The sequence below is a fragment of the Anoplophora glabripennis genome, unplaced genomic scaffold, assembly GCF_000390285.2.
Source record: "Anoplophora glabripennis isolate ALB-LARVAE unplaced genomic scaffold, Agla_2.0 scaffold38, whole genome shotgun sequence".
Lineage (NCBI taxonomy): Eukaryota > Metazoa > Arthropoda > Insecta > Coleoptera > Cerambycidae > Anoplophora > Anoplophora glabripennis.
Genome location: NW_019416373.1, coordinates 1,356,824 through 1,383,955, shown reverse-complemented (window position 1 = coordinate 1,383,955; position 27,132 = coordinate 1,356,824). Strand labels below are relative to the sequence as shown.

The 27,132-nt window shown below is 32.2% G+C and overlaps 2 protein-coding genes across 2 annotated transcripts; one reads left to right on the top strand and one right to left on the bottom strand.

Annotated features, from left to right (window-relative positions):
• Positions 1-206: 206 nt before the first annotated feature.
• On the bottom strand, positions 207-18,445 carry LOC108905722. The gene is made up of 14 exons (XM_018708719.1): positions 18,352-18,445; positions 18,160-18,294; positions 17,962-18,058; positions 17,533-17,731; positions 16,197-16,323; positions 15,934-16,028; positions 15,548-15,841; positions 9,750-9,837; positions 9,557-9,691; positions 4,098-4,194; positions 3,848-4,046; positions 3,172-3,298; positions 2,955-3,049; positions 207-726 (listed from the first exon to the last, which is right to left on the bottom strand). The coding sequence occupies exons 1-14, from the start codon at positions 18,428-18,430 to the stop codon at positions 424-426; spliced, it is 2,070 nt and encodes a 689-aa protein (XP_018564235.1). The 5' UTR covers positions 18,431-18,445; the 3' UTR covers positions 207-423.
• Positions 18,446-22,129: 3,684 nt separating this feature from the next.
• LOC108905735 (sulfotransferase 1C4-like) lies at positions 22,130-25,799 on the top strand. Its single transcript, XM_018708743.1, has 7 exons — positions 22,130-22,228; positions 22,295-22,429; positions 22,512-22,608; positions 22,883-23,081; positions 23,141-23,267; positions 25,272-25,366; positions 25,458-25,799. The coding sequence occupies exons 1-7, from the start codon at positions 22,150-22,152 to the stop codon at positions 25,758-25,760; spliced, it is 1,035 nt and encodes a 344-aa protein (XP_018564259.1). The 5' UTR covers positions 22,130-22,149; the 3' UTR covers positions 25,761-25,799.
• The last annotated feature ends 1,333 nt before the right edge of the window (positions 25,800-27,132 follow it).

Below are 27,132 nucleotides of genomic sequence, written 5' to 3'. Positions count from 1 at the left end.
ATAATGTAGTCGTCATTAGGCAATGTTTTATTATTGTAGGATTGTACACTGTAAGGACCTGCATGAAATAATAACGACGAATATTAGTTGCCAAGTCTGTTTGTGAAACAACGTTTAATTTATATTTAATTTCGTTGTTTTTGTTTGCAATTATTCCTTATCTAAGTGGTTTGAGTGGCATAATAGGATTAAATATCCAAAAATTGTTGTTAATATACTTTATTCTACCTTTTATTTTCTTAAACTTTACTGGTTGTTTACAGCACTGGTACCTATTAAACAGTTTTGATCTTAGATAATAGTAATTACAATTTATTTATTATTCTAATTGAACTGCAAGGATTAGCCCATAGATCGAGGACTTGTAAGGCGAGGGGGCAGAATACTATTATCTAACGGGTCCCACTAGATATTCTCGATTATTTAAGACTGCAAGTCTAAATCAATTGGAAATCTCAATGTTGTGCTCTTATAATGTTCTCTTATCCACTTGTTCGCTCTCTCCTTAAGTCGTCCTGTAAAATATTCATTCCAATTACCAGACTGTCCTACTCTAACATGTTGATATGGACCTTTGACGCTGAAGAACTCCCCGTAGTTGTTCGTTGTCTGCTGATTTTTGCGAAAATTGTCTATGTGTAGGTAATCAGCCAGTTTTGATGTCTGCTCGTTGCTCATTGGTGTCTCTAGGAAATTTGACAGCTCAGTCACGGCCTTTTTGTAATCCTATAAATCGTATTTAGTTGTTAAAAGTATTGTTTTTTGTAAACATATCCTGCCTAGGACACACATATTTTACAGATGGAACTATTCAGTAGGCAAAAAAGATATAAAAAATTAAATATGTTTGAGATGTCTTCATCAGAAGTTGTCACGTATCCAAGATATAAAAATGAATAATTATTTAAATAAGCGACATTGAAAATGGGCGAGTCCCATCGCGCTTATACATATACAGGAAAATTAGTGAAAATAAAAGAGAAACTCGAAAAAAGTCCTATCCGCGAGACTATTGTAAAATTGTGTAAAGGAACATAATACAAGACATCTCTCATCTCGTGAGTCAAAAACTTTTATTAGCTAACTTTTCTATTCAAACAAATAAGTGAGGAAACCAGTTTTTTCACTTTGCAGGGAAAACCATCAATTTGAGCGAAAAGTGACTCACAGCTTATAGGAAGTAAAATTATCAACAAAATGAGAGTTGTTAAATTAAAATCGGTTAATAAACAAAAAAGTTATTGCAAAAAACAGGAAAAGTGCCCATTTTTTAATTTGACTATAACTATCGCATTTATTGTTAAAATTTTATAAAACCTATGACAAGTTGAGGGTTTTGTCATACTTTAAAAGTGTGCCAAAAGTGGGCGCTAATTTGAAAATAATTTATGAATTTTTACTTTAATTTTACATTTAAATCGTAATTAAATACCTAACAAAATATTGAAAAGACTGCCTTAATATGTAAAAAAAAATAACTTTTTAAATGAATGATACCTTCATTTATTTATTTAATAATAGCAAAATAATTCCGAAATTGAAATTTTATTTAATATTTCGTTTAACAATAATTTTTGTGAATTAAAAAAATTAAGTGCATTTTTTCTGGGGTTCAGGGCTATTTTACGAATTCGTAAATATGTCCATTGTTATTTTTTTGTCAAGCTACCCCAGTTTAAAAAAAATAAGTTTCTACGATGAATAGAAGTCGAGATATTGCAAAAATTACAGCGCGCATCAATTTGAACACCACCACGCCGCCGGCCGCCGGACAGTTTACTTAGCGAGTACCTTCTCTTTAAAGGTCTCAAGAGTCGTTAATTAAATCGTAGTTTACGTCGTAAACTTTATTTTGCGAAAAATTCAAGTCTTAATATTTATAAACAATTTAAAACGATTTTAAAAAAATCTTATCTTGGCTCCTGTTGGTCGTAGAGGGTGCTTTTTTTAATTTGTATTTTTTTGCCAGCTATCCATTATATCTATTTTCAGTGAGGTAGCATAAATAGCAACAATTTTATTCAAATTGTTTATATGCGAAAAACGCACGGTTTTTTAATGCACAATTTGAGAATGTTAATGTCAAAAAAACGTCTTTAAGATTACAATGACGCTTTCAGAATCATGTTTGGTTGAAAATTAACGCCTGTACAGTATAACAAATTGAACTGTGCGAAAACTATTGCACCTACAGCGCCTACTTTGGGCAAACTTTTAAAGTATGACAAGACCCTCAACTTGTCATAGGTTTTATAAAAATTTAACAATAAATGCCATAGTTATAAACAAATTGAAAAATGGGCAGTTTTCTTGTTTTTTTTGCAATAACTTTTTTGTTTATTAACCGATTTTAATTTAACAAGTCTCATTTTGTAGATAATTTTACTCCCTACAAGCTGTCTGTGAGTCACTTTTCCTCACTTATTTGTTTAAATAGAAAAGTTAGCCAATAAAAGTTTTTGACTCACGAGATGAGAGATGTCTTGTATTATGTTGCTTTAGACAATTTTACAATAATCTCGCGGATATGACTTTTTTTGAGTAAAAATCTTATTTGCTTGGCCTAATAGTCATTTTTACGGAAAGAAGTATGGTTCTTCTCTCTCTCTATCTCTTTCAGTTTGAGAGAAACAAGGCGAGTTCGCATGTGGCACATTTCAAAACAACGAGAAGATTTTCGAAGGAATAAAGAAAGCAGGCGTAAAGAGAACAAGAGGGCGCAAAAAGAAAAGTGAAATAAGAAAAACGGAAGTAAAGTAAAAAAGTTGCCAAGAAGCAAAAATAAACCTTATTCAGGTGTTCTCCAAGGCTCCAATTTGGAGCCGCTACTGTTTCGTTATTTTATTAATGATCTGCTATTTTCTTTCTGAAAATTACTATAATTCGCTACAAGTTGATTTGAATTTTATAAGTGGTTATAGTAAAAAAATAAACGAATAAATAAACAAATTTACCCTAATTATGTCTTCATAGAACAGGAAAAGAAAATTTTTGTCCTGCCTGTGCTTCCATCCTTCCTCTACATGTTCCCAGTAAGGTGTACCTGGCACTAAAAAAAAGATTTATTGTATTATGCTAGTAAACATTTAGGCAACGTGTATTCTGCTTTTATCTTGGAAAATGTTAAAGGTATTATTAATTATTGTAAGATTCGTACTGACGTATACTCACTTAAGTTGTTTTCAAATAGATCCCAGTAGGTTTCAAAGTCGCCTATAAAGTGTCTGACCCTAAGTGCTATGTGTTGATTGTAAGCTGATATAACTACATTTTTGGGGTTGCGTGCAATATAAATCACCTAGAGTAAATGAGAAAAACATTATACAAGCCCACATAAGATGCCTGATATATTTAGTAAAGAAAAAGAAACCTATAAAGGAGCACTAGTGTACTAGATCAGATCAACTCACATAATAAAAGTGTAGATCCCTTGGTCCGGAACATTTTCAAAACTGCAAAAATGTTTAAAAAATTTTAAGAAATACCAATTTTATCTGAGTTTTTTACTTATATCTTCAATATTCTTCCAAAATGCATATGTTCCAAGATATAAGTAGAAAACTCAGATAAAATAGGCATTTTTAAAAATTTTTTAAACATTTTTGCAATTTTGAAAATGTTCTGGACCTCGCCCACGTCTAGGGATCTACACTTTTATTATGTGAGTTGTTCTGAAGGTATCCCAGCAAAAATTAGCTTGCCCCCTCTTACATCCAAGATGTGGGATATTTCGACAAATCCGCCCTGGTCTATACCAACAGTTTTAATTTCTATGACATTGGCAGAACAGAAAAAAGAAACGACCACTTCTCTGTCATTCATTCATTTAAGTAACGCTAATAGTAACCTTTGCTCCTGATGTGAAGAGCTCAGGAGGTAATAGAGACAGTGGTAAATGAGTCTTAATATATCTGCGACCATCAGTTCTTTCCAAGACTTCCCATTGTGGTTCTATAATTTTCAGAAATCTTGACAATTTTTCTTTATCGTCGCCAATTTCATTCTTCACTTCTGCTATAAGTCCGTCGGACACAAAAGTTGAAAATCTGTAAAATTACGTTTAAACTAAGTTAAATTTTATCGTCATATTTACTTACTCCAAGAAAGGAAATCTTTCGTTAAGTACAACTTCGGCAGCTGTTTCATAATCGTTGTTTAAAATCAACCATACCATTTCCTGTGTTAAGGTAGTACCTAAAATGGATATACTTGTATTACTCCCCAGTACATCACTCATTAGAAGCAAAGTTTGTCGGACTCGTTATAAGGAAGGCACACGCAAAGTTTGGCACTTGCATGTATCACTAAAACGCAATGATTGATGTACTGACGACTATACAGGGTAGCCCATCGAAAACGTACAGCAAGGCATTACAGGGTAGTAAAGAACTTTTCGGCAAAATCCAAAAACAGGTTAAATTTGTTTCTGAGGGGGACAACTTTTGGCTCAAAAAGTATACCAAAATCTTCAACCCCCTAAGTGGGGGTGCTATCCCCTAAATTTTTTCAAATGGGAATGGGGGTCAAGTGGGGGGTCATTAGAAAGGGCTTTTAATTCTCTATACATCGATTCTTACTTTTTGAAAATCGATTCATTATTTTAGAAAATATGCAGCTTTGAAAATACGAACAATATTTTTGACGAGAAATGCGAAAATCGATTTAATTTTACTTCAAAACTTACGGTATTAGTCAAGTAAATGCTGAAAATGTTGTCCGCCAACTTGCATACAATGATACAGGTTGTCTTCAAACCGTTGTCGAACATTCTGGAGCACTTGCGGTGTTACTTCGCGACATACATTAATGATTCGTCCTCGCAGATCTTCCAAGGTATCAGGTGGAGTGCTGTAAACTTTGCTTTTAATGTGCCCCCAGAGAAAGAAATCTAAAGGATTTAAGTCGGGTGACCGAGGGGGCCACTCAATTGCACCTCTTCGTCCTATCCAGCGTCCTGGAAACGTCTCATTTAGGTAATTGCGCACATTGAGCGAGTAATGTGGAGGAGCTCCGTCTTGCTGGAAAATCAGTTCGTGTTCATTGTAAGCAGGGTCGTCCTCTATGATATTTGTTAGAGCTGGGTCGATGACATTTTGTAGTAAATCCAAGTACATATCGCCTGTCAAATTTCCAGGAAGGAAAAAAGGACCTACAATGGAATTTCCAAAAATACCTGCCCATACATTCAACTTCTGGGGGTGTTGGGAGTGTGTCTCATGGAAAATCCTTGGATTGGTATCAGCCCAGTAACGACAATTATGGCGATTCACTAAACCATTCAAGAAGAACGTACACTCGTCCGAAAAACACACATTAAAGAGGAAATTATCGTTTATCGCTCGTTCAGTCATTATTTCGCAAAATTGCAAACGACGATCAAAATCGTCTTCATTTAGCTCTTGCACTAGCCGAATCTTATAAGGATGGAATTTGTATTTTTTTAATATTCGTTGGACACTTGTACGACTCACTCCTGTCGCAGTAGCCAATTGCATTGTACTCAGCGTACTATCCATTGCCACTTGCCCCAATACCGCTATTTCCGTAGGTTCATTTAGTACCGGATTTTCAACCTGCCTCTTTTTGTTATGAACGGAGCCAGTTTCGCGAAATTTGGCCACCAATTCGCGAACAATTTTTCCAGACGCATGTTTCTCAGGATGCCGTTGGTTGAACAGTTCGGCGACCCGATTTCCGCATTCATTGTTTTTGAAAAAAAGCTCAATAATTTCTACTCTTTCTGGAATTGAGTACACCATAATTAATCAATTTAAAAGACTCGGCAGTATTGGTACTCTTCAACTACAAGTCACAAGACAGTTATCTAGCAACTTCTTGTGGCCTATCTAAATACGAAACAAAAAGCGGACAATTTTTTGCTCACCAAAATCAGGCTAAAGAATTCGCAAATCAAAAAAAAAAACAGCGAATTCTTTTGAAGGAATTTACCAAGCTAATACCGTAAGTTTTGAAGTAAAATTAAATCGATTTTCGCATTTCTCGTCAAAAATATTGTTCGTATTTTCAAAGCTGCATATTTTCTAAAATAATGGATCGATTTTCAAAAAGTAAGAATCGATGTATAGAGAATTAAAAGCCCTTTCTAATGACCCCCCACTTGACCCCCATTCCCATTTAAAAAAATTTGGGGGATGGCACCCCCACTTAGGGGGTTGAAGATTTTGCTATGCTTTTTGCGCCAAAAGTTGTCCCCCTCAGAAGCAAACTTTACCTGTTTTTGGATTTTGCCGAAAAGTTCATTACTACCCTGTAATGCCATGTGGTACGTTTTCGATGGGCTAACCTGTATAATTTAGCTATTTACAAGAATTTTGATATATCATTTAGAATAAAACTTGATGCCTTTAAATATAAATAGCGAAAGTAAAACATTGTTGTAAGATTACAAGAAACCAATTCCTTATCGTTCAGTTTTGGACTTAGAAGGTACAAAGACAACATCTGAACCGTAACGAAGCATCGAGCAATAATTGGAGTGTTCAAAGTAGGTTAGATTCAAAGAGAAGTTATGTGTTAGTTACACGCTACGATAGTTACAGCCCTCCGTATCCAGAAAACTGATGTTTATGCGACAGTAGCTCCCGAAACATCATTAGGTGATATTAATGGACCACGAGGGGTGCATTACAAGACGGGAAACTTCAGATATACAGTGTGAGTAGGTAAGTATAGAGTTTCAAAGAAGGGAAAATTTTTTATTTCTCAGTTTACTGTATCTGTTAAAAAAATTACGAGTACAATTTAGAGATTATTTTGATAAAACATGCAAATTATGAAGTGTCCGCAGTGTATCACGACAATTAAATGTATGTAAAACTGATATTCACAAAACTTTAAAAAAGCAACTTCTTCGGACATTTCATTTAACTCCGCAGAAGATAATAATTTGTTTCAAAAATAGTTTTGTACCGACAAATCTTATTTTACAAGGAACGGAGTTGTAAATTTTCATAGTCTGCATGTGTGGAGTGATGAGAATCCTAAAGAAACACGACAATAATGACATTACCTGATAGCCACAGCCATCAACATCTTGTTTTCATCTCCTATTGAACTCAAAGTTTTAAATTCGTGATATTACTACGCAAACTGAAACGTACAGATCTGCTAATAACGCCATTTTTCTCAAAAATGGCTTTCTGTAGTCGATTTTCTCAAGAGACAATATTTTTTTTTAAATAAAATTACCTTTTCAATGTTGCTGTCCGTTTTAAAAAAATACGATCAGTGCAAACGTTTTAAACTCTAAAAGGAAGAGGTAACCGGAAAAAACTATCATCCAGTATATCGATTTGACTAAAGCTTTAAGAAATAATACGCCATAATAATCCAAATAAATGTGCCAAATTTTAACGCGATCGGCAAAAGGTTATGAAGTTATTAATTAAATAATTAGTATTATAGTCCAGCATTTTGGCTACCAATTTTTTCGGATGGAATGGATTGACGTGAAATTTCAACTGTGCCGGTGCCACCCCTTCTGGAGGGTGGCAATTTTTTTATTAAAAATAACCCAACGATTCGATAAAGAGGCGAATTTTAAGCAAAAAATGTTCTATAAGAATTTTTTGTACAGTCAATACTTTTTGAGTTATTTGCGCCTAAACATTTTTAGCCCAAAAAATGCATGTTTTTGAGCCATTTTTCGCGAATATCTCAAAAACTACAAGTTTTATCAAAAATTGATCATAAGCAAAAACGAAGGTAAATAAATAGCAAAGAGATTGCTTTTTATTAATTTTCGTAGATGGTATAGATCCCGAGTTATGACTCCCAGAAGTTGAAGTCAATTTCGAAGATAGCTATAATCGAAACTTTCAACGTCCTGTAGCGGAAAAATTAAAGGTTTTTCGAGGAAAACTTATATAACACTTATTAAAGTTCTTGAAAAGACCTTTAAATTGAGTGGTGGGGTGGAGTAGAAGTCGTTAGCATGAAAACGAATGAAGTTACAATCAAAATAATATGATTGTCTTGATTTTTGAGAAACAAAATCGGTATTAAAATTAATGACGACGGAAAAAAATTAAACGCATTCCTTCTGCAATTTACTTTATTTTTATATTAACAGTAGATTCTGTAAATTTGAACGATTTTAGAAGCCTAAATTTAAAAAAAATTCATTTACTTTTGAATAAAATTTTTCAATTTTTTTTAAAATCACCTTTTTTTCAAAATATTTAAAAAACTAACAGTTATAAAAAAAATATAGAATAAGAAATTGTAGGTTTTTTTCTTACTGGCCAATTTGCTTTTTTTTAAGTTTTGTAGGACAAAATTAGTTATGACCGTTAGAAGCTCAAAACTAAGCTCCAATTCTGCCTTTCCTGAGCCCTTTTAGCTTACAAATCTAAAAAACGAAGGGCTAAAAAAACTGCAAATCACAGAACTTAAAGTGCTTTAAATTTCCTACAAAATGTTTTTTGAGTAAATTTATAACTTTAAAATTACAAAAGTTATGGTAAAAAAATTAATCGCATTTTTTCGGTAAAATTTTCGGTGCAGGTAAATTACCTCTTTGTGTATTTTGGAGCACTTGTGAACTGATTTGAGTAAGTATTTTAATAATATACATACACACACGTATCCATTTATAATGTATATAATTTTGTTTTTATTTGATATAAATTTATTTATAAATAAAAAAATATTAAGAATAAATTCAATAAAATTAAAAAAATTAATTATATCATCATACTCACACATAATTTTTAGGAAATTTTTCTATAAAGGGTAGGTTTTCCATAAGGGTTTTTTGGGTGGCTGAAAAGTTGCAATATATCATAGATCATTTGAAAACCAATAAAAAATTTATAATTCAACATTATACCATTACTTAAAACATCTCAATCTTTCAATAATATTTTATTTTATTATAAGGGATGTTTTTTAAGGGTTGCAACTTTGTAATAAGTCGTAAGATTTCTAATGAATAACAAAATAAATGCAACACATTGTGAATGCACCAAAAGAATATTTTAAACTGTTAAAAACTTTTTTTCTATATTTTTGGCCATGGAAGGTTAATTTTTAAGAATTTTTAAGGGTTCAAAAGTAATTAAATTTCATAATTTATATTAAAAAAACATGAAAGGAACTTTATCCAACAATTTGAGCATGATTTGAATCTTTAAAATACATAAATCTGCGATTTTCGCAATTTTTTTCGTACAAAGGTAGTTTTCACCCCCAAATAGAAAAAAGCACACATCTAGACAATATAAATTTTGAAGTGGGGGGGTCAGATGAGCTTGTATGCAAATTTTCAGGAAAATCCATGCTATCCGGAAAAATTGGGAGCTTTTACTTTAATTTCGCCTTCAGTGACTAGACTATTTTTTTCGACAAATTTGAAAGCTTGTAACTCAATAATAAAAATTTTTTAATTAACTCTTTCGTAGATCGTTTTTATTTATCGTCCTGAATATGCAGTCAAGCGTTGTCGGTGAAATTTGCGGACAACCTGTATATTAAGAACCCCACTTCCGATGACAACCCGTATAACAGAGGTTCCATAAAATTGTCATTGACGTACCTGATCTCGGATATGTAACAACCCACACGTCACTTGGCCGGACTTCAAAGTTATATATTCTTTCAGCAACCAACCCATATTCGAGCCTGTGCACAAACCTTTTCGGTCCTATTGTTACTGAAATATTCCGCTGTCCTAGTAAAAGTATGCAAAAAATAAATCAAACTGATAAGAACATTTATTTGGTAATTACCTAAAAACAGAGCTTTCAGTTTCTTGTCCACTGCTGGGTCTTGTGGTTCAATTAAATATGGAAATTTTATAGAACCCATTTCGAAACATCAATTTGCAGAGGTTGAACATGAAGTAAATTCTATTTAATTATTTCAACATCTGACAAGACTGTTATAAGATAAGAATAAGAATTTTGACCTTGCTCATTTAGCTAAAAACTTATAGGATTTATTTTCTAGTATTTTCCACACCATTGCTGATTAAATTAGTTCTTTCTATTATTTGAAGCATTTTAAAACACAACACTATCCAATTAGTTGGGGATAACATTCTGCCTATTTAGTCCAGTTACTCAGGGTTTTTACCTCCCAATTCTTTATAACTGAACCGATTGACGTGAAATTTTGACTGAATGTGGGGAATGCCTCAAGGAACAAAACTTATATAGTGCCGAAGTGTGTTTTTGCCCTGGGGGTGGTTCCCACCCCTTCTTGGGGGTGAAAATTTTACGCCCAAAATAACCAGAGGAATCGACAGAGGAGGCAATTTTAAGTAACAAATTTTATATAAAGTTTTTTGGATAATCCAATACTTTCCGAGTAATTTATCATTGAAATTGTTGATTTTTTACTAAAAAAGTGCTTGTATTCAGATAGTTTTTTGCAAATAACTCTAAAACCATTGGATTCAATGAAAAAGTTGCAATGAACAAAAAGAAAGTTAATAAAAAAACAAATCCAATGGCGCTATTTTGTTTTTCTCTAATTACAATATAAACCGAGTTATGGATTTTCAAACATTATTATTATATGTTAGCTAAAAACTAAATTGGAACCAGTTAACGTTAAATAACGCCAAAACCATAAATATTAGGAAAAAAACAATTTGGACCTTTTTTAAAGTACTTTGAAAAACCTTTAAAATGAGCTGTTTTAAAAGTCTTTAGAATCAAAATTAACGGAAATATGGTCGAATTAACATGATAGTCTTATTTTTTTTAAGAAAAAAGTAATAAACAAATCAGTGCCTTTGGCGACAGAATTAAAATTAAATGCAATTCATTTACAGATTTCTTCATTTATGTTATAAGAATATGTTCTGGGTCTTTGGCTCACTTACAAAGCATGATTTCGAAAAAAAAACTTAATTTTTGAAAATGTTAATTTTTCAAATTTTTAAAAAAATTCGATTTTTACGCTGTAACTTAAAAATTAAGGGGTGTACGAAGAAAAATACAAGAATAAAAAAATTTAGCTTTATTTTTGCTGAAGATTTTGTTTAATTTTTTTATTCCTCTAAAATTAATATTAATCGAGATATCGCCATTTTAATTTATCATATGAATGAGAGAACCACCCTTTTCGAGCCCTTTAAACCCTTCAAACTTAAAAATGAAGGGCTTAAAAAAGATCATCTCAACAGTTCACGTAGCCCTTACAATTCCCTTCAAAATGAGCCTTTGTGCGATTAAAAATCTTAAAAAGTAAGAAAGTTATCGTCAAAAAAATAAACACGTGTATAGGTGATAATTTTAGGAAAATTTAGGTCAAACAAGAATATTGAAGCACTTAGATCTTTTTTGTATATATACGTATTTAGTATGTAAATATTCGAATAAACCAGTACTATACTATATTATAACTACTATATTATAATAAGGGAATAAATGTTTATTTAATACGAATGCACATTTAAAATGTTTCTACTCTTTCAATAATATTTTTTCATTTTATTTTCGAAAGAAGGGGTATTTTCAAGGGTTGAAAAGTTGCAATCGATAAAAAAGATTTTTTAATCAAGAAATCAATTTTAATTTGATAAAAATGCATGATTAAAACGTTTCAAGTTGAAAAAAAAAATGTATGTTATTTTCATCCAATGGGTGCTTTTTAAAGCTTTTTCCGGGTTGAAAATTTGGGATACATTAAGTATCATGTTAGGTAGCACATGAAATTACTCATACTGCACAAATAAAAAAGATTTGATTACATAAAATACTTAAATTTGTATTTTTTATTTTTTTCCAATAAGGGTGGTTTTCACCCCTTAAGAACAAAAAGTACACCTAGCGCATATATAAGTTTTGAAGTGAGTGGTAAGATGAGCCTAATTCTAAAGTTTGAGAAAAATCGATGCAGTTATAAAAAATTGGGAGGTATTACTATATTTTCAGCTACAGTAACTGGGCTAATTAGTTTATAAAATAATTTAAATAGAATAATAATTCAGGTATATATTTGTCGAATCGGTAGAACAAAGGAAAAATTTTAAAACCATTTGGTGAAATTATTATAATTATTAATTTGGAATTTACGGATGTTATAATATAATGCATTATTTTATATAACGGTGAGGAAATTCAATGACACGCGGAAATAATTACAAGTATTTAGTTAAATTAATGTGATAAAATTGTTTTACTAATTAAAATTTAAATATTCGACATATACCAGGATATTATTTTAACGTGAGGAATAATAAATAATATTGCAACGCACAGAATGAATCCTTTTTCACTAGCAAGCAATTGAAAAAGCTTTAAAATGTTGTGTGACTCAACATAGAGTGTCATTTAAAGTTTAAGGGTATTTTACACCCCCTAATAAGGGGTAGCTTCCAAGACACCAAAACATACGCCATCATGTGTCCCCCTTGAAAAGAAAATCGACGTGTCTCGATTTTTTTTTTAATTGGAACAATATACAGGGTATTGATTACAATATTGCTATTCCAATTAATTTAGCAACTTGTCCGTATTTGTAGCTAAGTAATTTTTTTTTGGTACAATTTCACACGAATCCTTCATTGCCACATATCAAAATTTGCATGAAGTTAAATACATCGATTTAAAAAAATAAGCAGCTGTGATTGTGCAGTTACCTAAACATAACTAAGTATATAATTTTTTCATCTAATTTATGTTCTAGCTGGTTTATTGCATACGGAAATTTATTGACGGCACTCATCTTAAAACTGATGACCACAATCTAGAAACAAAATTCGCCTAAAAAAAATATAGTGACCGTTATCTTTGTTTAACTTAATATTGTAATCGAAAGCAGTGCAATAAAAATGTTTTGTAATAGTTAAAAATGCTATCTCTATTCAAATACACAAATTACACACAAGGAATTTTTATTTATTAATTTTTCACTGACACACATTCACAAATTTTGAAGAAATGTTTGGCTAGCAGGTAGCAATTGTGAATATAATACCGATAATAAAACGAAATACTCTCAATTATAAGTACAAGTATATACAGGATGTCCGGTAAGTACCTCCTAATCCTCCTAATCGGGTGTGTATAGGGGAGGTCAAAATAAAACTAGTCCTTCCTATAATTTTTTTTCCTAATGTGCCCCCTAACGGAGTTATGGGGGGTCAAAGGGGTACCTAGAAATTAACGTTTAGGGTTATAACTTTGAAACCACCCTGTATATTTTAATAAAATTTTCGTACGTTGTATTACACATGGAGCTCTACGATTTGATGCTAAAATCAACTTTTTGCTATTATCAGGTGTCCAGAAACGGACTGGCCCTATCACAATTTTTCTCAAAATTTTGACAGAAGTAATTTTATCAAACTGAAAATATTATTATTAGATACTCTGAAGGTTTTTCTTTAAAAATGGTACTCTTTATTTATTTCGAAAAAATGAACGGTTTGCGAGATAAATCGGTTTTGAAAAAAATTGGTAACAAATACAACAACAATTAAAATTTATTTTTTTTACATATTATTTCATGCATTTAATTTCTTTAACTTTATCAAGTCCAGAAATCTTTGAACGGGTTGGCTATACTTTATGAGCAAGTAGTGACCAATTAAAAATAACATTTGAAAAATAACTTACTTACAAGACATGCAACAAAGAACATTCAACAATGAACAAAGGTACCTAAATGTTACTTCGGTAGATGTTCAAAATGAGCACCCCGTACTTCAATGCACTTTCTAATCCTACGAATGTTTTCCCGGTGCACTTGAAATAATATTCCGTGATTATTGCGGAGATGGTCACAGTTCTGTGTTAGCCTCAGCAGAAGTTCCTCTCTACTATTTACGGGTGTTGAATAAACGTTATTTTTTAAATGACCCCACAGAAAAAAGTCTAATGGGTTTAGGTCGGGCGACCTAGGTGGCCATAATACAGGTCCGCCTCGACCTATCCATCGATCACCAAAAACATTCGTCAGATGTTGACGTACTAAACGATCAAAGTGGGGTGGTGCACCGTCATGCATGTACCACATTTCAGTTCTTATTTGAAGGGGCACTTCTTCTAACAAAATATTTAGATTTTCCTCTAAAAATTGCAAATAAAGAGCACCATTAAGTCTTTGCTCCAGAATAAATGGACCAATCAAATGATTCCCGATAATGCCAGCCCACACATTCACCATAAACCTTTGTTGGTAGCGAGTTTGAACTAAAGCGTGAGGGTTTTCTTCATCCCAGACATGTAGATTATGCGAATTAATTATGCCGTCTCTTGTAAAACCTGCTTCATCGGTGAACAAAATAGATGTACCAAAATTATGATTCCGAATATGATGCTGTAAAAACCAATTGGCGTATTGAAGTCTTTTTGGATAATCATCTGGAGACATAGCATGTACTTTTTGGATGTGGTACGGGTAAAGCAATTGTTCTTTCAGAGTTTCATGTACAGCCCATTTTGTAACATTGTTTTGCGCCGCAAGCTTCCTTATGCTATTTGAAGGATTATTAGCAACGTCTTCCAATATTTGTTCCTCTACATGAGGGTCTCGTACTCTCCTCGGGGCTCCTGCTCCACCACGGCGTGGCAAAAAGCTTCCTAAATAAAGGATTCGGAAGAAATTAGTTTCACTAACGTTTTTCACTATTTTTTTTTACCTGTTTCTCTTAAACTACGATCAACTCTTTCAAAAGTTTTTGGACTCGGCAAATGTCGACCCGGAAACCTTTCCTCATAAAGTCTTCTTGCCTCCACGGAGTTGCATAATGCTTCCCCATAAATTAGGTGCATATCAGCATATTCTGCACAGGAATATTCTTCCATTTTTAAATGTTATTTCTAACGGCTTAAAACGAATACCACAATAAAATTGAATTTTTATTCTGTCACGCGCCTTTGACAAGTACTTTAAAATCAACAGGGTCTAACAACGAAAACAATAGAAAAGAACTCCATGGAGACAAGAGCAATAATAATTTGTAGATGTATTTTGGTCATAGATGTTGATTTTACAAGAAACGGCATTATTCATTCCCTTAATTCACCACCAGTAAATGTTTATGGTGAATCTGTAGGCTGGCACTAGCGGGAATGATTTTATTGTAAAAAAATAAATTTTAATTGTTGTTGTATTTGTTACCAATTTTTTTCAAAACCGATTTATCTCGCAAACCGTTCATTTTTTCGAAATAAATAAAGAGTACCATTTTTAAAGAAAAACCTTCAGAGTATCTAATAATAATATTTTCAGTTTGATAAAATTACTTCTGTCAAAATTTTGAGAAAAATTGTGATAGGGCCAGTCCGTTTCTGGACACCTGATAATAGCAAAAAGTTGATTTTAGCATCAAATCGTAGAGCTCCATGTGTAATACAACGTACGAAAATTTTATTAAAATATACAGGGTGGTTTCAAAGTTATAACCCTAAACGTTAATTTCTAGGTACCCCTTTGACCCCCCATAACTCCGTTAGGGGGCACATTAGGAAAAAATATTATAGGAAGGACTAGTTTTATTTTGACCTCCCCTATACACTCCCGAGAGATTAGGAGGTACTTACCGGACACCCTGTATTTTACTCTCCAATTAATACAATTTTACTGGAAATCTTAATGTAGTATTTTTATAATTTTCTTCTGTCCACTTGTTTGCTCTTGCGTCAAGCTCCTGGGTGAAATAGTCATTCCAGTCACCGGATTTTCCCGTTCTAACATGTTGGTAGGGACCTCTCAAACTTATAAGCTTTACCATAGTGTTTGTTTGTTGTAGATTTGTGTTACGAAAATTATCTATGCGCAGGTAGTCTGCTAGCTTCGATATTTGTTCTTCGTTCATGGTTTTTTCCAAAAAATTCGACAGTTCCACAATAGCCTTCTTATAATCCTAAAAATTTGTCACAGTTAATAAAAACACCACTAAGTAGTGTACAGATAGGACATTTCTAATAAAAGGGTACAGTGACTAATTGTCTTTACCTTTACCACATCCTCGTAGAAGAAGAACAAAAGATTTTTGTTACTTCTTTGCTGCCATGCTTCTTCTAAATGTTCCCAATATGGTGTGAAATATACTGAAACAAGTTACAAGTATGTGGAGCTAATAAACAATTGTAAAATTTTACACATATGTAGAGGTAAAAATTTACACAAAGGCTATCGTGAAATTTTACACACAAGCAACTGAAAACACAAAACCAATTCTAAAATTGTATAAATCCCCATAAAAAATATATATGTACCTAAGTTTTTTTCAAAGAGGTCCCAGTACTGATCAAAATTTCCCACATAGTTGGCTATCCCTAACGAGCGGTCTTGATGATACCTCGATATAGCAGCATTTTTTGGATTTCGTGCAATATAAACTACCTGAAAATTGTGTACGCTTATTGATATCGTGCGCGTAAATATTGATAGCTACCACAGACCACCTAGACTTGCTTATAGAGCGACTTTGGTGAAAACACTTTGGAGCCTGATTTGGAGCCCAGCACTCAGTCGTGTCCTAGCATTTGACGTGTACGCATCGCTGTAATTTCGATAATTAGACGTTCTATCATGGGCAAGTGTATTGTAAAACACTGTATAAATAGAAGTGATCGAGTTGGTCAAGAGAGGCAAAAAGTTTCCTTCTTTAGGTAAGTAAAAAAAAGGAACATATAAAATGTATGCCATTTTTCGGTTAACGTCACAAGTTTCCAGGGTTAGCTTTATAATTTTGTTCGCCCACATAGTGTAGTGATTAACATGATATTGTTATTATAAAATAATTAATGAAAAAAAAAAACCGTAAAATAATTTTAGTAATTATTTACTTTATGTGAGTCTTTATGAATTTTTATGAAATTTTACCAATTCCCGATATTTCGAGATAGCTGAAAATTAATTAAATATTTTTTTCAAATAAAAAAATCTCGAACAAAACTAATTTCAGATTCGGTATTCGTACAGTCAATTTTTATTAAAGATCGTGGTTGTTGGACGTATCCATCTCGAGATGTCGTAGTAATATGCTAAGAAACATAAAAATTAATAAAATTATTAAATAATGATGAAAGCAGAACACCTAGGCTACAGAAAAATAAAATTGTTTATCATGTATTAAAAAACTTTCTGAATGTGAACATATTTGAAAATTTGCATGAACATCAATTTGATAATTTGCCTAACAATTGTAATCATTTAATAGAACTTATAAGGGCTGAATGTGAAAAGTATATCGATGTACGAATAAATCATGAAGTCAAATTATTTAATTCCGTAAAATCTACGAAAAGGCAAATATTAAATAAATTAATATTATTTAGAGGACAATAAATATATTTAAATTATTTTGTAGTTTTATTTAATATGACACTAAAATATACTATTTTCTGAATTACAAACTTAAAATTGAATATTTGTCATAAGATGCAATATAATATTTAATATGTAATAAAAATATTACTTAATCCGGATCTGCTTAAAGATGCGCGCGATCAGATTTCCTTCCACACTTCACTTCCCCGGATTTTGCATTCACTGGTACCCGTGCATTGGAATTAGATACGGCCAGTCTAGGTGGTCTGTGATAGCTACCTTTGCTCCGGATGTGAGCAGCGTCGGAGGTAACAGCGACAAGGGCAAATGGCTTTTTATGAACCTCCTACCGACTGTATTTTCTAAAATTTCCCAGCGGGGCTTCAATGACTCTTTGTATTCTTCCCATATTTTTTTGTCATTCACTATATCCTCTGTTATTTCTGCCATAAGATGGTCTGATATCAATGTTGATAACCTAAATAAATATAGAAAAAATAAATAAGATTTCGATAATATGAAAATAGGTTTTCATACAAACATTAGAGGTTTTCTTTTATGAAAATTCTTTACTCACATTATGAGTATGGTAATGGAATATCAGATATGACAGCTGCTTGTTTATGCAATATAGTGTCCTAAGCTTTCCAAATCATTCCACTACCTCATAACTTTATATGCCTCATCTACTGTTTATTGTTTACTTACTCAAGAAAGGGAAACCTTTTAAAAAGTGAAACTTTCTTCGCAGTATCGTAATCCTCATTCAGTATCAACCATGCCATCTCTTGCATCAGCGTAGTACCTAAGAAGTTCATTAGATATTTAATAGTTTTTCATCCAGAATGTTAATTAGAAACAGAAGGTGTTTGGATTTGAGACTAGCCAGATTAAAAAGATACATACCTGACCTGGGAAATGTAACAATCCACACATCGTCCGATCTCACTTCAAAATTGTATATAGTTTCAGCTGTCTGGCCATACTTAGAACTAAATATATACTTTTTTGGGCCAATTTCCACAGATCCGTCTTTCTCACCTGTGAGAAGTAAATTAAATGCAAAAAATTAATTTGTTGCAATAATGCCGCGGTTACCTAAAAACAGTGACTTGATTTTTTCATCCAGTTCAGGTTGTATCGGTCTAATTTCGAATGGAAATTTGTTGATACTCATTTTGAATCCGATAAGTCCAATGTATGGCACTAATTTGTTTTTAAAAAAGTTTGTATATATATATATATATATTGGTCATTATCTTGTTTAAATTACGATTACTCCCAAAATTACGGCAATAAAAATGTATTGAAACAGATAAAATTTTAATAGCCATAATATGCGTACAGAATGTTATCTCTTTCCAAATATTTTTTATTCTTTTAGTAAAGTATCATACACAATTATTTTAGTATAAATAAATATTTATTCAAAGATTATATAAATTTTTATGTAATACAGATATTAGGTTGACAATAAAATACAAAATGATGAGCCATTTTAAGAAACGTTGTTTACAGAAAATGGTAAATTAGCCCAGTCATTATAGACATGAAACAGTGTGTTTCGGGAAAAAAAATACTATTAGAAGTTTATTTGTGGAATATTGTTCGGAAACCTATTATAAACAAAATATCAAAAAATCAACTCGAGGCTAGTGCGAAACTTTGTTTAAACAATAGTCAAAGTAATGGAAAAGTGGTTTTTTGACTCACGTAAAAAAACTATTATTCATAGCGAAAAAAAGTTTATACAAAAAAGGTAGGTATTAAATAAGCCTATAAAATGAGACAAGTCCGATTAAATTCCGATAATTTGTTTATGCGGAAGAGCTCAAAAATGGTCGAAAATGGCCTTTTCTTCAATTGCTAATAATTGATGCAATTTTCATCACAGACACTTGTAATTCAGGATTTTTGAGGCTTTTTACACCTTTAATAAGTGGTAAAAATTTCTGCCCGAAAGTTCAATTGGTTTGGCGTTGGCGGCACTTGTTATCTAAGAAGATGCTATTTTCAATTCACTTTTCCCAAGCTCACAGGCATTGTAGAGTTTCGATCATTAGTTATTTTTGTACCTAAATAAGTTGTATTGACATATGCATTTACTGAGAGCTAAGTTAGCTAAGTACATAGAGAGCTAAGTACATAGAGCTAAGTACATAGAACTAAATACTTAGAGCTAGGCACATAGAGCCAAGTACATATTAACATAGAGCTAAATATATAGTCTTCTCTTTCCGGTGTCAAAAGTATGTGTTACCATTTATTTGAAAAAATCAAGTTGACCTTGAAATGACCTTGAATGTCAAGGTCAACATTAGATGTCCCACTCAAAACCTTACAGCTTTTATTAAATTTTTTCATTAAGCCCTTAACTTAAGAGATATTTACGTCTATTTTTAAAATGGGACACCCTGTATATTACATAGAGCTAAATACATATTTTCTAAGACTTTTTGTTCCTAACATGGGTTTATTTTTAATTTTATCTTTTACTTTAAGAATATTGTAGTCGAAAGCCGAAAAATGATTTCTTTTTATTAAGTTTTCGCTGACACACATTCACAAATTTTGAAGAAATGTTTGGATAGCAGGTGGCAATTGTGATAAAATGAAATACACTCAGTTCCAATGACAAGTATACAGGGTGTTTTTGAATGGAGTAGCATAAATGATACCAGTGAATCTACATTTCAAAAGAACACGATATGCAAAAAATCACTTTAGTAAAATGTTCACCCCTGAAGAGATATGGGCCATCAGTTTCCAAAACAATTATGAAAATTGGCTGTAATTTGAAAACCGAACGAGGTACAAATAACAAATTTTTTACAGGTTGTTTAATAATACAGATGCGAGTTTTCAACTATTTTTCGAAAATTTTCACCCCTCGAAAGGGGTTGAAATAACCACCCCTCAAGCCATTTTTTGCCATAACTTTTATATTTCGTAAAAACTCGATATACAAAAATACGCATTAGATAAACTGGTTCTTTTATAAACTTTTACCTCACTAGCAATTTTCCTTTAAAACTTTTCGTTTATTAATAAAAAAATAAAATGTATTACCATTCACCACACACCGTATATGATTGCAATCAATCAAAGAAAAACTAAGTGTGCTGCTGTCATGCCAGTTGTCACAATTAACTCTTCTGTAAGTTGTCACTGTTATCAGCTAAATACTTTTTGGATGTAAATTAACAAGAATTATGCCAAATTTTACTAATGATGAATATGTGGACATGCTACAAGTGTATTTTGAATGTTGCAAAAACTGTGCTGCGGCAACGAGTTACGTGGGCAAAACTATTTATTTTTTTTCGTAAAAGCTATATGTGCATTAATGGAAATCTGTTAAAATTAATCTTAGTATTTAGTGATGCACCCTTTGCCGCAATTAGAGCTTTTATGTCTCGAGGCATGCTCATGTTGGAGTTCGACGTTGTGATGCCATTCTCCGACAAGAGTTTCAACCAATTGGTGCTTGGTGGTGATCAGCTTAATAGCAATTACCCGTTTGGTGAGTCCCCACATGTTCTCTATAGGGTTCATGCCCGGTCAGGGCAAAATTGTAATGTTTTTTCAGCCAGGAATGCACTAACACTCCTGGCTTTGTGGCACGGTGCCAAATCCTGCATAAAAATGGACTTTGCATCAGACTCTGTAGGATTTTTTGTACTCGTTTGTACGGATCCTGCGTCGTGATCCCCTGCACGATGTATAGGCGTCCTATGCCCTTTGCTGGAATCATAGATCATACCATGACACCAACCGGGTATTTAACCCTCAGCTCAAGGCAGTCTGGATGGAACTGCTCTCTCCAAGACGTCGTCGGAGAAATGAAGTTTTGTCGACCAAAATTTGAAACCCTGATTCGTCGGAAAATATTGAGATAATCACAAAAAAGTCTTTATTAACACTATTTTAATTAGTTGTTCTCATTCGAATGCAGTCATTTTCTGGAGTTATTGGGCCCATTGCAGCCGCATCTTCTTCATGACCTCCATCAAAGGTGGTTTTTGGTCGACAACGACCTATCGGGTTTTCTTCTGCTAATCACCTTCGGACTGTCATTTGGGAAAATACAATTCCTTCATTGTTTATTATAGTAACTCTATATAAAATATCAATAACGTTTTGATAATTTGTGACATGAAGAACTCACAAAAAACGATTCAGAAATACTTTTTAGCATCTCACTGTAACAAAAGTTCTAAACAAACTACCACCATACGAAGAGTTACCTCACTTATCTGATAAATTATGCAGGATATCAGGTTGCCACTCAACAAAAATATTAATAACAGTACTAGCTGTAATACAAAATATAAAAAAACTTGTGAAGACCTATTTGTTTAAATGAAACATAGTGGAACGTGTTCCCAAAGATAAATAAAAAAGTGATAGTAACAGACAAAAACCTAAATCAAGTGGAAATGATGGATGAGTGTAATATACCCTAAAAAATTAATCCATTTTCTACCACTATTTTTAGGAAATACGTTCGTAGTTATACTAACGCTACAAAAAAAAATATTTATAGAAAAATAAAAGCTTCAAATTAGGTAAAATTGCATATAAATAGAAACTGTACAGATACTAGTCAGTTACAACATAAAGTAGCAGCATTGAAATATTACTGTGATGTGTATTAATAAACGAAATATAATTATCCTTAAATAATTATTTCCAAGTAAGTAATAAATAAAAAAAATTTGCAAAGAGATAACGTTATTTTCGTATATTATGCTATTTATCTGTTACAATGAATTTTTATTACCGTAGTTTTAAGAGTAATCGTCATTTAAACAGTGATAAAGACCAATATATGTATATATACGAACTTTTTTAAAAGCCAAATTAGTACCACAAATTGAATTAATCAGATTCAAAATGAGTATCAAGAAATTCCCATTTGAAATTAGACCTCTACAACCTGAACTGGATGAAAAGATCAAGTCACTGTTTTTAGGTACCTGCAGAATTATTGCAACCAATTAAATTTTTTGCGATTAATTTACTTTTGTGACTTTGACAGGTTCGAAAGAGGGATCTGTGGAAATTGGCCCAAAAAAATATATATTTAGATCTGAATATGGCCAAGCAGCTGAAACTATATACAATTTTCAAGTAAGACCGGATGATGTGTGGGTCGTTACATTTCTAAGGTCAGGTATGGAGATTCGTATTATTTTAGCAAATTAATTTTTTTTTTAATTAATGTTCTGGATGAAAAACTAACGGACTGCCTATAGGTACTACTCTGATGCAGGAGATGGCATGGTTGATACTGAACGACGATTACGATACGGCGAAGAACGTTTCACGTTTTAAAAGGTTTCCCTTTCTAGAGTAAGTAAACAATATAACAATAAACAGCAGATGAGGCACATAAAATTATGAGGTAGTAGAACGGTTTGGAAACCTTAGGGTTCCTGCACATGAAGTGTATCACTACTCAACAACTTACAACTGCTTACTACAATGCGTTTTTTTTGTATGCATACATCAATAAAGATTATTATTATTATTCGTATCTTCATCGTCATCATCATCATAATTATTATGATAACTATAATAATTATTATTATTCAAAACATTACTTACTTACCATAGACTTGTCTAGGATAACAACACTGAGGCCAGACCATGTTTGGGCAGAGATAAAAGAGGAAATGAGGAATGATCAAAAACTGTGGGAAGACTACAAAGAGTCGGTGATACCCCAATGGGAAGTTTTAGAAAATACAGTAGGTAGGAGATTCATTAAAAGCCATTTACCCTTGTCCCTGTTACCTCCGACCCTGCTCACATCAGGAGCAAAGGTATCTGTCAATAATTACGCGTAAGATATCAGTAAGCATTAATAAACCACAATTTTTAGGTGATCTATGTTGCACGAAATCCAAAGAATGCAGCTGTGTCACGATTTCATCAAGACCGTTCGTTAAGAATAGCCAGCTATATAGGAAATTTTGAACAGTACTGGGACCTCTTTGAGAAAAACTTAAGTACATATACATAGCAACAAGTTTATTTAACGAGGATGTAAAGAATTTTATCTGCTCCCACTTATAGTAAATAGACTAGTAATACATTGTTTTTAAGGAGGTAAGTGAATTTTATTGTAGAAGTGGAAGTTGTTGTGAACAATGGGAGGTAAGTGAGGTAACTTACCTCCCTAGAGAAAAAAGTGATTTCGAGTTATAAATGCATATATGCGTATTTTATGAACAAATAAATATAAATATTTGATGAACATTACATTTTATTAATTATTATGAATGAATATTTATAGTAATTGTACAGTTATTACATTTAGTAACATTTATAAAATCTGGATAATTATTCCCCTCGCGTTTACTAATTGTCACATTTTTCTCAAAATGATTTGACCGCTCCATTTCAGTCACCAGAGGCTCAATATTAACTGACTGATCCATTAAAACAGCATGATGCGACGTACTGCTAGAACTTGTAATTGAAGTGTCATTGTAAAGAATCCTGTTGGCTATTTTTGTTACTTAAACTGTCAGCAATATAACTTTCTGCAATTGTGTCTGATTTCCACCGACCATGTCTCTTGATTACTAATACATCAACTCGTGTATTAGCCATTGTCCAGTAACGTTGCCGATGTTCTTCGGAATGAATGGTCTGTATATGTTTCAGCATGTTCTATCATCTTATTAGGAATCATAGAAAGGGTAACATCTACATAGCGCATAAAAAAACGTGAAATTTCAGTTTTAATTTCCAATTCTAATCTTGATATATTTCTTGAAAATTTCTAGGTGAGCAACAGAACCCAGGCGAAAAGTAATTGTAAACGTACGTGACATACCATTTTTAGAATCTAGAATTACATTAACTCATCAGAACGGCATGCTCCTGCAATGCCTAAGACCATCACTACTCTCATTAGCAAATATGTGTTAACGGGTGCCTGAACGAGAAAATCGTTGACTTGTTCTCTTTTAAAAACATTTGACTTATTAGGTGGATGGCCGTCATTCTTACGTTTCAAAAATGCTCTCAACTTGGGGTATTTTGATATATCCGCGTTCTCCTCTATAAAAATAGTTGCCCTAATCATTGACTCCACAAACTCACCGGTGACATTAAAGTTCTTGACTCCTCCATGGAATATGCTAGCAGTGGCATTTCAGAAACACTACTATTTTTCGACATTTCGGGCAATAAAAATTCGCAGGGATTTGCTGCATTTTTTATTTGAAAATCACTCATTTAGAAATAATAATTCAAAATCAGTAAAATTGCAACTTTTATGTATTATAAACACATTAGAAACGATAAAATCCAAACAACCAAGGCGACTTTGCAAGATTTCGAATAATGTCAAAATGAATTGATTAAAAAATGTCAAAAAATAAAACCTAATCTTTATTTTATAAACCAAGAACTGTGGGAGCAGATAAAATGTTATACACCACGCAACAGTTAAGTATAATTACCAGTCTCGGACTCTATTGCCAGCACTCGCTCCGCTCGGGCGCAAAATCATTCTCGACTGGTAAATCATACTTACCTCCTTTGTAGTGTAAATAACTACTAAAATTGCTTTTGTGTAGAATTTACGGTTGCTCGTATGTAAAATTTCACAATTGCCTAAGTAAATTTTTACAGTTACTTATATGTAAAATTCTGCAAATGTTAGTGTGTGTGTCCAAATTGCTTATGATCAAAATTCTACATTTGTTTATCTGAAAGCGTCAATGTGTAAAATTTTACCATTGCTTATGAGTAAAATTTTACAATTTACTTGGTGTAGAATTTTATAATTGCATAACTGCAAAATCTTCCTATTGCTTATGTGCAAAATTTTATAATTGCTTTTGTGAATAATTCTACAAATATCTGTGTATAATTTTATCATTGCTCACGTTTAAAATTGGCTTTGTAAAATTTTACAGTTGCAAAGTTTTGCAATTGCCTATGTATGTAGTAAATTGTACAATATCTTATTAGCACCACAGAATAGTAATTTGTTTCAGTATATTACACACCATATTGGGAACATTTAGAAGAAGCATGGCAGCAAAGAAGTAACAAAAACCTTTTGTTCTTCTTCTTCGATGATGTGATAAAGGTAAATATGTTTAGTTACTATAAGTTTTTCTTAGAGATGTCCCTCTGAACACCTCTTATTGGTATTTTTATTAACTGTAACAAATTTTAAGGATTATAAGAAAGCTATTGTGGAACTGTCAAGTTTTTTGGAAAAAACTATGAGCGATGAACAAATATCGAAGCTAGCAGACTACCTGCACATAGATAATTTTCGTAAGTCTGAACAACTTCAAATAAACTCTATGCTAAAGATTATACGAGAAAGTGGGCGAGAACCCTACCAACACGTTAGAACAGGAAAATCCGGTGACTGGAATGATTATTTTACCCAGGAGATTGAGGCAAGAGCAAATAAGTGGATAGAAGAAAATTATAAAAATACTACATTAAGGTTTCCAGTAAAATTGTATTAATTATTTTGGGCAGATCAAAATATATACTTGTCATTAGAATTGAGTGTATTTCATTTTGTCGCAATTGCCACCTGCTAGCCAAACACTTCTTCAAAATTTGTGAATGTGTGTCAGCGAAAAATTAATAAAAAAAATAATTTTTATTATTCTGCTTTCGACTACAATATTCTTAAGGTAGAAGATAAAATTAAAAACAAACCCATGTTAGGAACAAAAAAGTCATACAAAAGATACTTACTTAGCTCTATCTAGTATATAATATGTAAATATGCAAGTACATATGCAAATATCTACTTAGCTCTAAGTATGTGCAGCTCCAAAGTTTATATATTTAAATACGAACTTAGCTCTATGTATTTAGTTCTATGTACTTAGCTCTCTATGAACCTAGCTTTCTATGTACTTAGCTCTAAGTATGTCTAGCTATAATATGTACATAAGTACGGTAGAGGTGCTGAAATTTTGTATAATTTCCAAGTCAAGTTAGATGATGTATGGATTATGACTGTTCTTATGTCAGGTAATGTGAGCGATATATTCAAAAAGGTCAGTTATCCAAATCTTAGGCGGAATTCGCTACTCGACCTTTGTGGGCCGATCAAGGAATAAGATCGAACTTTGAACTTGATATCTTGCAGTCAAAGTCTCCAGAAACCGTACTATTCTGAGGATATACAAGAACGGAAAAAGGCGAAATAAATTATATCGCTTGAAAAAAGAGCGAACAAATAGACAGAGGAGAATTATAAGAACCCAACTTTGAGATTTCCAGGAATGCTGTATTAACGGTTTTGAGAAATCTTCATTTTAACAAATAGTAACAGTAGCAGCGGTAATAGAAAACTACCACAAAGTTAAAATTCACTTCTTTCATTTTCGTATAGTATTTCCAGTTTTCAGTAAACATTTCTTAAAATAGCTCAGTCATTTTGTAGTTTATGGTCAACAAAATTTATATAATCCTTGAATAAATATTTATTTATCCCAAAATAATTGTATATGATACTTTACTAAAAGATAGAATAAAAAATATTTGGAAAGAGATAACATTCTGTACGCATATTATGGCAATTAAAACTGTATCTGTTACAATACATTTTTATTGCCGTAATTTTGGGAGTAATCGTAATTTAAACAAGATAAAGACCAATATATATATATAAACTTTTTTAAAAACAAATTAGTGCCATACATTGAACTTATCGGATTCAAAATAAGTATCAACAAATTTCCATTCGAACGATACAACCTGAACTGGTTGAAAAAATCAAGTCACCGTTTTTAGGTAACCGCGGCATTATTGCAACAAATTAATTTTTTGCATTTAATTTACTTTTCACAAGTGAGAAAGACGGATCTGTGGAAATTGGCC